This window comes from Postia placenta, assembly GCF_002117355.1.
Source record: "Postia placenta MAD-698-R-SB12 unplaced genomic scaffold POSPLAscaffold_9, whole genome shotgun sequence".
Lineage (NCBI taxonomy): Eukaryota > Fungi > Basidiomycota > Agaricomycetes > Polyporales > Adustoporiaceae > Rhodonia > Rhodonia placenta.
The window spans coordinates 1,208,421-1,222,340 of record NW_020169840.1 but is presented as its reverse complement, the minus strand read 5'-3'; the positions used below and the strand labels follow the sequence as shown (position 1 = coordinate 1,222,340).

Here is a 13,920-nt window from a genome sequence, read left to right as displayed (position 1 = left end):
TCAGGATATACTGTTAGCGCCAGGATATATGGATATCCAGGCCGCTAGACCGTAGCGCCGGAAGTTCAGTGTGCAGAGGGGGGATGTATCGGACTCCGACAGGCTGAATCGAGCTTGACACATTCAGTGAGAGCATATAACATATGTTACTAGACTTTTATGAGTCTTCTTGGTGCGGCACAGCGGTCTAGTCTACGCACATTATTTAAAAGTCAGCTGTGTCGGACACGAATTGTAAGAGATTATCGGGTCAAATGTAAGCCTTCGCTTATAGGACCCTAGAAACCCCAACAGCTCTCACGGCGTTCGTCGCTGAAGTTCGTCCCAGCTGGCACACCTCCCAGTGATCTTTGCGATTGTTTCTACTTTCACCACCTGAACGGAGACGAACACGAGTTGTTCGAACAATATCCTTTTCCACGCCCCAGACTGCCACGGAATGGACAGCAAACGTGTCATCCAAAATCGCGGACAGCCTCCTCGCGACTGTTGCACACTGGCACAGACGTTGTTTTGCTTGCGTACTCCACAATATACAATCGTGCCAATTTCGCCTCCAGCGAATGCGTGCAGAATCGGAGTATGCTCTGTCGAGATCAATTACTGTATAGAAACCACCATCTCACGGACAAGGTACGACATATCCCGCTGTCATATGGACCGCTGCTCATGTTCTCTTAGTATCATTCCGTCGGCCTACGACACAGGCGACTATTGAGTCTGCAGGAGGACACGGTCATCGATAGAACCCACGTAGCCGTCGTGAAACAAGTCTATGTTACAGTCATAACTCAACCATATTCTAGTGACACGCTGTCTCCAATACCAGGGACACCGTCACCGAGTGGTTACTGCAAGTATTTTTAGCCATGGTAGAATCGAGTCTATCGTTGGACTCCTTACAAATATTATCAACAGAAGTGCCGCCCGGCAGCATGCGAAGTACCACAGCAAGTTTTGCTGAGCAAAGGAGCAAAAGCGCCACGCCCACTGCTGTCCCTAGCTTCCACGCCTGCGCTACCAGGCAAACAATCACAGCAATCATCGGGCCTTTCCTGCGGGGCGGCATGTAGAAGATGATGCCCAGAGTGAAAATTGTGAATGCGATTATATCGCTTCGCAATGGTGGGTTAGAAAATTGCTGAACGGCACCCGCCACAAGTCCGATGAATGTGCTCGTCTGTAACATACAGAGGAACAATCAGTATGAGTACGTATCAGATTTTCTCACGCACCATATTGATGTCTCCCTCAATGGCCTTTAGTTTTGCCGCTCTTATCTATCATCCAGGTCTAGCGATCCGTCATCGCGTGCTCAAGAACGCTGTACGCACTGCTCTCCCACTATACTGGAGGCACTTCTCCGTCCATCCACATCCGACCCCCCGTGCTTCCTGCTCGTCGCTTGTGTCCGCCGCAACGACATTCCCTTCGTGATGTCCCCTTCCAATGACAATTTCCGACAACACCGTTTCTACTGCGACGGCCTCGTTGCTCGTAGCTTCGATTATGAGCGCCCCTACAACTGTGCTTGTAACCTCGGCACGTCCTGGATCCACGAATACATGACTCGCTGCGTCGACCTCTCGGGCTTCTCGTTCATGGCTTTGATCTGCGATATAGACACCGCACCCGCCATGCTCCACAACAATACCCGCCGTCGCTGTCGTAGAGTTGTCCATCACCGTAGTATTAGATGGCTCGATCTTGCATGGTATATTAGCGACCTTCCCAGCGCGTTTCACACCTGCAGAGGCATAGGTCCTCACCTTGCTCGCTACTCCGGCTTCCTCGTCGACGTTGTCGGCTATGGTAGCGGTGTGGTCGCGAGCTCGTTCCTCCAACGGCAGCTTTGACCCCTTGCTTGTCAATCGCGCCTTCCCGTTGTGAGTCTCGTCGCCCGTGGCTGTACGCTCTGACTGCCCTTCAGCTTGTGCTTCACAGCACGGCTGTACTGCTATGACTTTCACGGAATTGTCCATGACAGTGAGGAAGTGCGGTAGTCGATGCTTGGTAGTGGCTTCCTCGTGGTAGGTCGAGGGTGTTGCAGCAGGTACGTTGTTTTGCGTCGGCTTTGCTGCATCCAACTACACTTTGGCGCGTGCCCGCTGAGCGGCTGCTTGACGGCAACGATGCTGGGATCGCGCTTAACCCGGTGCCTCCGCAAGTATCTCACAGCGAGAACGAAACGAAACGGCCTACTACGCATGCCGAGTCGAACTGCAGCCGTATCTGCAAGATTCCGCTATTTTGGAGTTTTCTGTTCTTCCTTGGACGCAGCTGGTGTCTTACGCGGCGAATCGTCACAACTTGGCTCAGAATATCTGCGAGGGCTAACCGCTCGCTGTGTCACTCCTCGCCCAATGTGAACTCTCTGCTCTCATGATCGGGAGGCCTCGCCTTCTTCCATCCAACTGGTTCTCTTCCACCCCTTCCATACTCACTCAACCTTTCACTCGCTCGTGAGGACTAGACTACAGCTTGACATATCCTTCATCTATCTCATCACCACCCCCGGGTTGTTCGTATTTGCCTGAGGTCAGGTATCGGATGCATTGCCACCATCCGTGTTTCGAGAATCGCGACGCTTCAGATTAGTGTTGCACATGCGTTATGTAGTTACAGCATGCGCGAGTCGTCGATCGTTCGGCGCGTAGCTACTTGTGATCTAGGAATATGACATTAGCATGCATTCCATGTCTCGAACGGGTCACCAACATTAGTTCAGGAACCCAGCTGGTACAGCCCTCATTCGTTCGTTCGTAGACTCGAAGTTCAGTTTCAAAAGTTGACGACGGTGAATAGTGTGCAGCGCTGTTAGACGCAGGTGTATACGGGTTGCACGTGAGTGATATTGCGGCACTGGCCAGTACTACACCGCCAATCGGCGCTCAGCTGGCCACGATCTGGACCAAAAATATGGAGCCCGTCCCAACACCACATCTATATCGGGTCACAGCCAGATCAGATCCAGACGGCGGCGACGTCTGGCCACCACATCTTCCCCAGACAATAATGTCCGTCTACTACAGCAAAACCAATATTGATAGACCTCCCTCGCAAAAAGTACAGATAGGCGGCATGGAGCATAGCGGCGCTCGGCACCTCGGGGGTGACGTACCCTCATCCCCCAGAGATCTCAGTGTTGTTCACGGCAGCCATAAATAGTCGTAACCCACGCCGATGTCTCGATATTCGTCTATGGGTCGAGGTCTACATCGTCGCTCTCTACTTCTGCAAACAAAGGTAGACAGCGACAAACCCTGCGATACCAGTAGCTTCCTTAATCTGGCCATTAGTCATGGAGTCAGACATGTATTATACACCAAATTCTTTCTGAGGAGGGATATATCGCCCATCCTAACAATGACGGCGAGAGGACGAGAGGATTACACCGAGCGTCTACCTCACGATCCTCAGTAGCCCATCGGCCGCTCGTCGACGTATCTGCACCACTGCCGACCCCTGCCGCGAGCTTCTGCCCCACTTTGCCGATGTGTATACTTTGCGAGGGGAGGTCTATCAATATTGGTTTTGCTGTAGGTCGTCTCCAGTTTCATCTCCAGCTCTCCTCCAGCTATGCGCGTCAATAGGTGGGGCTTGACGTCGCTTTCTCCACAATACAAAACACAAGATCACTCAGTGCTCTGCACATCGTCTTCCTTCGTCTTCACTACCACACCACGCAACTCTGTTACTTGCGCATTCAAAGGTTATCTTCATCGCTGACATGGGACATGACTCCGAATAGGTATGTCTCATAATCGTGCACGTAGATTAAACCTCGGCAGACACACTCGAGGTCCTGACCTTTGTCAAGTGCATTCATTGCACTGGCAGGCGTCGTAGTCATGGACCTGAGGTGAGCACGTCTCCATCCAAGATCATCCCGATGGCTGAGGGGTGCGTGGTTAATAGCAGGAGGCCAGAGATACTCAGCGAGCACACCTTCTGCCCATACTGTCGCAAGCTGAGCCCCGAGGGCCTGTCGCTCTTTTCCGAGATACACTCACACATCTGCATTCAGGTCTTCACACGACGTAACTACTTTGCGTGTCCAGTTCATTTCTTCGTGAATACGCCCGTTGATAATGTGAGCTGCTTGCTTGAAGCGTGCGAGTAACTGTGTGCGATGGTTATAGCTGGAAAACCTCGACAACCCTGCCGATCTTGACTGTGATGGACCTGGTGAGGTCGGATTACACTTATCTGTGTCGACAATTTTATTGCCTGCTAGCTGATGTTTCATACTCTCCTGTGCAGAAAGCGCGAGCTCTCGTGGTTCGCAGCCCATATATAGGTGTGTCACGTAGCGCATCGACAGCATCCTCGAAAGCAGGGTTGTACAGGCAGTTGGCGACAGCGCTGCTGGCCCAGGGCCGCTGAAAGGAACTAATGTATATATCGTATATCTTATTGCTGTCGACCATGGGCATCACTACCGAGATTTGAAATGAAATTGATTGTATTTGGGTGTGCGCTATGTACGATGGATGTGGGCTACGAGCGCGCTGTCTGCCGGCAGATCAGTGAGACGCACTTGAGAACCAAACTACAAGCAAATGAATATTATGTCTTCACACATATGTGATCCGTATAGCGACGAGGGACGCACCATCTCGTAAACAGCTGGAATCCAGGCAGAACGAACAATGGAGTAGAGCTGTGGAGTGAGGTGGTCACCAGATGACGCCGCCAGTCGTATGCCAGGCCGTCTGGCCTGGGACTGGACCCATAGGCGATGCGCTTAAGCTTTTCAGCTGTACCCATGTGGATACCAGCTGACAGCGACGGACTGGCCAGAGGTCCGCCTCCATGTGGCCACCAGCTGGGCGCCGATTGGCAGTGTACTACTAGTAGCAGTCGCGACGCGACGCGTTTATAGTGACCACGTGCGTTCTTGTCCGTTGTTAGCGCCTTCGCGTCTTCAACGCGAACAACATCGCACATTGAACGCAAGCAGACTCTCCGCTTCCTCCATTCCCCCTTTGCAATCACACACGACAGGACGCACACTTAACAAGATCTATTTCAAATGGCCATCTTCAGAGCCTATGCGTCGAGCAGTGAAGACGAAGACGACATCGAGTTTGTGGCGAGTGCCTCCGGACACTCCAGCGACGACGACCGCCGCGTGGAGAGCGAAATAGACGCAGGACACAGTCAATCCGAGGAGGAATCTGAAGAGGAAGAAGAGGAAGTCCATCAGACGGATGCTAGTCAGGCCTCCGAAAGTGGGCCAGATGGAGAGGAGCCCGCCGCTAATATCAATCTACGTCCAAAATCGTCAGTACAATTTGATCCCGCCGTCAAGTCCCCGTCCAGGCGGAGAAGCGTCGCGAATGACACGACTATTATTCCTCGGGCGAGAGAGCTTGGTGTAGACTCGCAGAAAGTGCACGTCATGCAAACGGCTCTGTTTCGCGTTCCCGAAGAGGAGGCTGCACTCAGAACAGTAGGCCAGCCAACGGCCGAGGACCGTCGGAGATCGCGCCTGCTTTTGGGGCTGAGTCGCAAGCATAGTAGGGACTCCGATGGAGAAGGGTTGCGTGCAGACCCGGGTCAGGTGTGTGCCCACGCTCTGTTTACGGTCGGGCTCGCAGCCAATTCCTTCTAGCGAGTTTCGTTTGGGCAGGATATCGAACCTATCCCTGTCAGGCCGTCTAGGAAATACGCTCGCGTGGAGAGCTCGGCCTCTGCGGTTACCGGCAACGAAGGCTTATTCGCAGATGCTGGCCTTGCACTCGGACGCTCATTCCGAGTTGGTTGGGGACCCGGCGGGAAATTAATCCATCTTGGCGCTCTATGTGGCCCATATACTTCAAAGTACGTACCTCTCCACTGGTATGTGCGCGTATGTAATGTCCACACAGGACGACAACAGCGAACAGTTCTATTGTTCATAAGTCGGTCATGCCACTTGTGGCCATTGCGACTGACGATGCGTCAACACGAGCCTCAAACCTGCTGTCGCACCATCTCAAGAATACACCAATCGAAAAAGACGCAGACGGTGTACCATTCGCGGATCCTTCGCGCCATCTGTCGTTCAAGTCATGCGTGGCACAATTCCCGGCCACAGATCGGTCCTTCGAGACAAGCCTCTTCCGCCTGGGACATGCGCTTTTTGACCCTATCGATCTCCGTCTAGCAGACTCTGTCAGCCCGGATGTACGCAACTGCGTCCTTTCACTACGGCGTAAGGCGGCCCTCTCGCGGTGGCTACAAGAAGCAATCGCAACCTCGGTTGATGCGGAGTTGCGCGACAACCCTGGAGCAGACTGGACTACCACGGTGTTTACACTGCTAACTGGCAACCAGGTAGAGAAGGCATGCGAAGTGGCGATGGATAGCGGCAGCGTCAAGCTAGCGTCGCTAATAGCGCAATACCCTGGCGATGATGAGTTCAGAGGAGATCTGCGGACACAATTAGCGCTGTGGCGCGAGCAGCGTATCGACGCACACATTGACGAGCCCACGCGAAAAATCTACGCCCTTCTTGCTGGCATTGTGGACACATTAGAGGGCTCTAAAGGCAAGGGCCGTGAACACTGTCCTGATGTCAAAATCGCACAGGACCTCAGCTGGAAGAGGGCCTTCGGACTGCATCTGTGGTTCTGCGAGCCTCTGGAATCTACAATAGCCGAAGTGTTCGAATCATACAACGGCCAATGGACAGATGACTCGTCAGGTGTTTCTCCTCCCATTCCCTGGTACAGAGAGAAGCCTCGCGCTGAGTCTGAGAAACCACCATGGACCCTGCCGACCTCTGCCGAACCACCAGACGCGCTCTATTCCCTTATCCAGCTCTACGCCGACCCCGCCTGCTCCCTCTCCACGATTTTGAAATGCCTTTCCTTCAGCGAATCACCCGTCGATTACCGCCTGCCGTGGCATCTGTACATCATTCTTTCCCGGTGTTTGGGTGTGCGTGATTTCCCTGACCGAGAGACCCCTTCCGTGAAGGGAGATGCTGCCGCCGAGATGAGTCCCGGAGCTGAAGGGCATAGCCCCAGTGCCGACTTGTTGGCCAACAGCTATGCGCTGCAGTTGGAGCAGGCAGGTTTGATACAAGAGGCGGCCTTCGTGCTTCTACATATCGAGGGATCTGCAGGGTGCGTTGAGTGATGATTGACAGCATTCATCACGTCTGACGTCTGTGTTTAGGAGAGTGAAGGCGATCAGGGAGCTTCTATGCCGTTCTGCACCTCAACTTGATGACTGGATGACCAGTGGGCTTGTTGGCAGTCTGAAATTACCCATGGCTTGGGTCAACGAAGCAAAGGTGATCGTCGACTTTATCTTCTCGACCAACGGTTCTGATACGTGTTTCTTGCAGGCGATATATGCCTTAGACCGCGGCAAAATCTTCGATGCCTACGAATTGTATATCATGGCAGGGCTGCACAGCGCCGCCCACGATCTCGCGGTGCTCGAATTAGCTCCTGATGCCGTGATGCGCAAAGACGTAGAATTACTCAAAGAACTCTTGGGCAGATTCAAGGTGCACCCTGTTGATGGGTGGCACACACGCGGGAAGGTCGGTGCCGCTGCCATCGCCCGCTATATTCTTCTCACTGGTTGTCACTAGGTCTTGATGGATTACGCCCACGCCGTGACGCGTCTACAAGAGCTATACCAGCGCACAGAAGAGAGCGGTGTTTCGGATGACGAGGCGGTGGAGCTGGAGCACCTGGGGCGGAGTGTACCCAAACTCATCGCGATGCTGCCGGATGTACTCCGCGATCGCTCAGACGCCCGCCATAACGCTGCGGTAACAGAAATGACTACCCAATTGACCAAACATCTCGATCGGGTGAAGCCGCTTGCTATTGTACGTGTTTTGTTGATGGTCGAGCACATCGCCGAAAAGCTGATTTGGTCCGCTTGTTCGATCATCGACGTAGCATCAGTCGTCCATGCGCCCGTCCCTACTGAGCGGCGGCGCGCGTCTACACAATATACAGGCCACCGCCTATGAAAGGTTCCTGCTAGCCGTAGAAGTCGCAGTCGCTTAATTCCCCGACTATTTACACAGCCACTCGGAGTCTGTGCCCGGAAGTGTCTCGTGTTCCCCATGTGCTATAGGATTTCCGATCATTACCAACCTTTCGTATCCCCTCTCGAGTTAATTCCGCCAACAGGCAAGGCACAATTGATCAGAAACCCCGTGCTTCTGCTGAGCACAGTATTCGCGGGATGGCGCCCACAACGGTTAAGCAGCCGGCGTTTCCCCTTCAATCGCTCAGGGAGAATAATACAGCAGAAGGTGGGTCCATCGTCGTGTGTTGAGGATCGGGTGCTCCGATCCTCCATCAATGAAGTCCGGCGGCCTCGATGAGCATCGGCTCTAGGCAGGACCGCTGCAACACATGCCGAAGATCCTCAAATCTGCTTAAGCTGCTTCAGGACAGTCCCGGCCCTCGGCTCTTCTGGAATGCGAGAGACCCCGCAGATGTAACCCGATATGTTGCTAGGTGAGACAGGGGTTTCAGAGCACTTCGAAGATGTAACTGTGGAGAGGTACCTGTCTGATGGCGTCCCCGCGCAGCGTGCGCGCGCAGATGAGTCATCAGTCGTCCGTAACAGACATCAGGATATTATGCATCAGGCACAGACGGCTCTGGATGTCGACACCGTACCCCAGATAGAAACATGCTATCTTCCCCTTGGAAAGGCCGGCGGGTAGCAGAGTGCAAAATTATACATTCCATCTAGTGCTAGCAAGGTGTAATATAGATACAGTGGGTGTGCGTACAATAGATAATAGGTGCTGCAGCGATAGCGATGGGGTTACAAGAAATTGTCGAAGATGCTGAGAGCGTGACGGTTGGATGCGGGAGGGAGCAGTCCGTGAGCTATTCAGTCTATGTTGTGGCCGCAAGTGAAGATAACCGTTGCGACGACACAGGGCTCTAGGAGACCAAGCTGCATAGCTTCGGGGGTCATATCTAGAAGAATGGAGCTCTGCAGTCTAGCTATGCGTGCCAGGACCCTCGGAGCAGTCGACTGCAATTTGTAGAGCTGCGCAAAGATGCAGGTCAGCCTCAGTCACTCGATCTGCTCTGCTGATAGGGGCGTACACAAATAAATCCTTCGATGGGGGACCAGGCGTATTGGACGCCGCCAATTTGCATGATGCGTTTGCTATTGGGTAAGACGCGTCAGCGACTGACTTTCACGACACGTGCCGATCGACACAAACTGCCCGAACCTCTGGTCTGAGGACAATCTAAGCCAGTCACGGACGCGCTGTCTAGACGCTACCCCGCGCACTTCCAGAGTGGCGTTTGGCTGCCAAGTGACCATCCCAACGTTGCGGCTCTCGTTGTCCTTCCACATCGTCGACGACGGCGCGCCGGAGTTGGTCACGACACGGTACACGACGTGGTTCTGGGGCCCGACGACGGTGCAGTTCAACACGGTGGTGTTGAAATTGGTGAGTTTATACTGGACGCTGTCCGCCTGAATAGACCGCGGTGCTGAGCTGCTGACGGGTACCGAGGGAAGGGCACCGAATATTGAGGGCGGGTTGCCCGAGCTGGTACCCCAGCCTCCTGCGGTGAATGGGTTCATCTTGCGTGGAGTGTCTTGATATGTGAAAAGGCTCGAGTGAGTGTGTAGAGCTCGTGGGGAGTGGTTGACGAATACCTCCGCCATGCTGCTCATTTATACGACCCATGCCAGATGTGAGCCGTCGCAGAGGGATATTGATCGCAACACGGATTTCCCAGAAGTATGTGTGGAGGCGTCTGAGCTGTAAAACCCCTGGAGAGCAAGCAAATGATTGAACGAAGCCATAGTAGTTTACATGGGAGAGAGCGACCGCTACTCAGGCGGCGGCCGACTCGGGCTTGAATTTGTTTCAAAATATCATTCAGTGGATTTATTGAAAGTGAGATCCCGATCTGATTTACCCACGTGGAATCCCGCACGTGGAGCGAACGGTTGACCGAAATAGGCAATGCAAGAGGGTATAGATGCTATTCCCGGCGGTGCATGTGGTGATGACACTCTCGCGAACATCGGAATCCCTCAAAATTAGCTGTTCGACACATGAGTATCCGCATGTAATAATATAAGAACACAAAACAGGCACCCCTGAGACGACACCGAGGTAGCGAGATCAGAAGTCCCAGGCGCACATTGCAGTCGCAATTACCGAATCGTTGCATGGAACAGTTCAGCTGCGGCGAATCATACACAGAGAATGATGACCTGGCTAGCAGTTGAGCCTTGGTTGGATTGTAGGAGTGGGGATCTGCTGGCAGCAACGTGCTCCAGAGTCCAAAAATGAGCCTGAAACAGGGCCGCCCCGCAACATGGTGTTTCCGCAGGAGGAATACAAGGTCACCACCGCTCCATGCATACGAGCAGAGCCACGTCGTGTAAGAGGGGCATACGAGCCTTTTCGGTCTGATCGAATGCATACGACTCGTCCCAACTTCCCGCGCACCACTCTAACGGAGATGCGCCTCAGGATGTGTACCCTGGCGTCTGATCCATACCACAGCGCCCTCGGTCTGTATACGTCACGCTCAATAAGCCCAGAATGTTTGAAGCCGCAGATCTCGATTGTTGGGTTTGTACACTACACGTGTTATCTGGAGTCGGCTGCCGGCGGTATGTAGATCGGTGGGCGCAAGCACAGCAGTTGCAACCATGTCCTATCACCTCAGCTGAGGTCGACTGGCTTCGTGAATCCAGGTGCAACGGCGTGTAATTAGTGTTTTGGCTCGTATCCCTACATTTCGCTCTGCGCACGCGCACGTGTCACTCGAACAGTTCTATTGTTCTCGTCATTCACCTCACTGCTTCACAAGATGCATAGTACACCAACGTACCGATATCAACACACAGTGACATCCGTTTTGGAACATCGATTGAATACTGATCCCTCGAAGCCCTCGGGGGGCAGCTCGAGAAAGCCGAAGAGGCCTCACTCGGGGCGCCCGCCTCGGCATTGGTCGCGATGCGAAGGTAAACGGAGCGCCCGCCATAGGATCTGCGACATCTCTGCAAGGACACAACCTACCCGCGAACTCCGTGTCGACAGAAGGGGTTATGTAAGACGATACAGGCGCTGAGTCGAAATGCGAGCATCGCCCTGTCGGCGTGCGCCGCGACGATGCGTGTTCGAATGGGCAACGGGGGCAACAGTATGAACTCAAAGTGTATGACCGCAGCAGTCGACCGCGATTATCGCTCGGCCAAATCAATGGATTTTGGAGCTCCCGTGTGCTCGGGTGTCGGGACCGACAAGGCTACCGTACAATCACATTGTCGTGGAGGAGTGCCACACTCGTGTTGTTTCTGCACTGCTACGGGGAAGGCCAGAACAGTGATAAAGGCGGCATTCCGATTACCACCGCCATTTGATGAAGCGCTTTCTGACGCCGCGGGAGCAACATGACGCTATGTGACGCTCATTCTAAGTTGGTGATTATTCGGAATGGTGGAGGTGCACCTGGCTCAGACAAGTCGCGACTGCTGGTTTGTATCTGAAGCCCGTCGAGACGGGCTGGAGGGTGAGTTCGCGCCTGGTACAGAGCGCGCGACATTCATTCTATCGTGGTCCGTTGGAGATGAGTTCAGAATGCAAATGACCCAAGTATACCGACGTGGCGTTCGCGGACTCCTTGATGACTGCAAATTGTGGCTCGGGATATAGGACGGAAGTCTATTCTTGTATCTCTCTTGCTTGATGAAGCGGTCAAACCACACGGCCGTCCTCGGAGTCGGTGTAGGGGGCGACATGCTCCCACTCGGACAAGCAACAGGTGGTCTATTTTGGTAGCAGAAGTTCCGTTTAGAGGTGAACCGTGTGTCACCGGCACTGCGGGTGTTCACATTCATCGGCATTTCTGCGGCTATGTTCGTGAGCGGGTGAGCTAAAGTGGGACTTGTTACATGACTATGCGCGCTGTGTGAGACGAGACGAAGCGAATGTTGCACTGACCATCCGTGTCATGCATCCAAACCCTTGGGCGCGGAGTGGATATCGTATGCGACGGTACGTCCATGAGATAGCAACTCGCTCCGTGAATTCCATTGGCTATGGATTATCCAAATGGACGTGTCGAGGAAGTAGCGAGGGCAGTGTGCCAACTTAGAGTCACATCCGGAGAGATGTAGCCGCACCTCCGTCGTTTTCTATTCGACCAACAGACGAGAAGTCATTCAGGGAAGCTCTTGACGTATACAATTTGACTTGGTCGCTCGGTCCGTTCATGACACAGGCACGGCACGGCGCGAGTCGCCACGAGCATGCTGATTCCCCGCGGATGAGTAACGCTGACTGTGCGCCCGGCGCGTCGGCGGAAGTCCTTCTTAGGAGTGCGCTCACCAGGGTCAGCGCCTTTGCTGACTAGAGCGGTATGCGGCGGGCGCTTCCTCCGCGCTTGGTCGAGGGCGAACAGAACAACGATCGGTGATCGCAACAATTGCCCCGTTCCGGCGATGCGGAAGCCGCAAGGCGGGGCAGACAGGTGGCAACGATTGACAAACTTATACGCAAGGCAGAGTAGGGAGCGAGGACTGTGGTAAAGCACTACCGGACGCAACCAAAGCCGGTTGTGTGTGAAAGTGCCTCATCCGCGCGCGGAAGTCCGTCAGGAGCTCTGTTCGCAAAAAGCTGGGTTGAGGCTAGGAGCCACAACCATCCACTCGGAGAAATTCAGGAAATCGCGAAGTTGTATGAAAGTGCCGGCGCGTTCCTCGTTGATAGACGCGCCCGTTAGTCCTAAAGGAAATCAACATGAATCATCATCAGCGGATTGGGGAATGACTCGATCATCATCGTACCGACATGACCTGTGGCTAAAGTTGGTTCGGCCGTGCGACATCTGTTCATAGACTTCATGATGAACTCACTCGCGACACAGCCATTTGGTACACACCTACTAATTCCAACATGGCTGCTTTGAGCGCAAATGGGGATACGCGAACGGCGACATCTTCTGGTACGATTTAGTTTCCAAAGTGATGAAACATGGATACAACTGGCGTCGTTGCGGGAGCAGATACGCCTAATGACGATGGCGGATAGTCGAATGGAGATGGCTTTTTCAATCTCCATCTGTAGCTTCGAACAAGCGTTGTAACAATCAGGTCTAGACCAAGTCAGTGTTGAAGTTGGTTAACATAGATGAATTGTACACTTGTCGTGTTTTCACACACGAGGATAATAAGTTGACAGATCACAAGACCAGAGAGCACCATGTCTCGGTACACACCTGAGGGTTTGACGAAGACACGTGCAACAACAGCGTCCAACCGAATAGTAATCTGGTGTCAGCACTCGCTGCCACAGCTACCCACAATCAGCACGCTAGGGTAACTCGAAATACATGAAATGAGGAGCAGCATTGCCAGCAGCTGAGCCTGGCATTCCAGGGGTCTTCGTGCGTGTGCAACCGTATGGAATACAGGAAGGATGAGTCTCCAGTGAGTACTCAGGAATAGTTCGTAAGGCCTGTTGTGTGAGGCCCCTTCGTGTATCTAGGTTATGCGTTAACATCTTTTCTCGCACTTGACTCACTATTCCGAAGGGACAGCTCCCGTCGATATATGAAAGAAGAGAACCAGATGCAACTCGCGATAACAGCGTTCCTCGGAGCATATTTTGATGATTGATATCCTAGTACAGCCAGATTTCGAGCCAATGCGGATCTACATTGAGCTGGATGGCTGCTGATTCTTGTGTACATAGTCAGCGCGCGCGAGAGGGGGCAGAACGCAGGGAAACAAAGTATGATATGAGCAGTTCGTCGGGCAGGAGGCTGAAAGTTGAATATTGCAAGCGAGTGCAGAAGCGCCTGGCCGAATGTATGGGCGTCTATAACAAGCGCGTGGCCCTCTTCCCCACCTGCTTGCAGCTGCATTGTAATCTGTACAACCTGCCCGACGAATGCGCCGTTG

General features: G+C 53.4%; 3 protein-coding genes across 3 annotated transcripts; 1 reads left to right on the top strand and 2 right to left on the bottom strand.

The window, feature by feature from the left end:
* Positions 1–711: 711 nt before the first annotated feature.
* POSPLADRAFT_1047360 (hypothetical protein) lies at positions 712–2,209 on the bottom strand (the record flags this gene model as incomplete). Its single annotated transcript, XM_024479267.1, has 5 exons — positions 712–773; positions 904–1,180; positions 1,236–1,280; positions 1,335–2,087; positions 2,177–2,209. 5 exons carry the CDS (start codon positions 2,207–2,209, stop codon positions 712–714), a joined length of 1,170 nt encoding a protein of 389 aa, XP_024337882.1.
* Positions 2,210–5,035: 2,826 nt separating this feature from the next.
* POSPLADRAFT_1047359 (hypothetical protein) lies at positions 5,036–8,018 on the top strand (the record flags this gene model as incomplete). The annotated part of the gene is made up of 6 exons (XM_024479266.1): positions 5,036–5,566; positions 5,618–5,826; positions 5,874–7,115; positions 7,168–7,540; positions 7,592–7,834; positions 7,968–8,018. 6 exons carry the CDS (start codon positions 5,036–5,038, stop codon positions 8,016–8,018), a joined length of 2,649 nt encoding a protein of 882 aa, XP_024337881.1.
* An 844-nt stretch (positions 8,019–8,862) lies between these two features.
* Positions 8,863–9,576, bottom strand: POSPLADRAFT_1034605 (hypothetical protein; the record flags this gene model as incomplete). Its single annotated transcript, XM_024477032.1, has 3 exons — positions 8,863–9,024; positions 9,084–9,147; positions 9,215–9,576. The coding sequence occupies 3 exons, from the start codon at positions 9,574–9,576 to the stop codon at positions 8,863–8,865; spliced, it is 588 nt and encodes a 195-aa protein (XP_024337880.1).
* Positions 9,577–13,920: the final 4,344 nt, after the last annotated feature.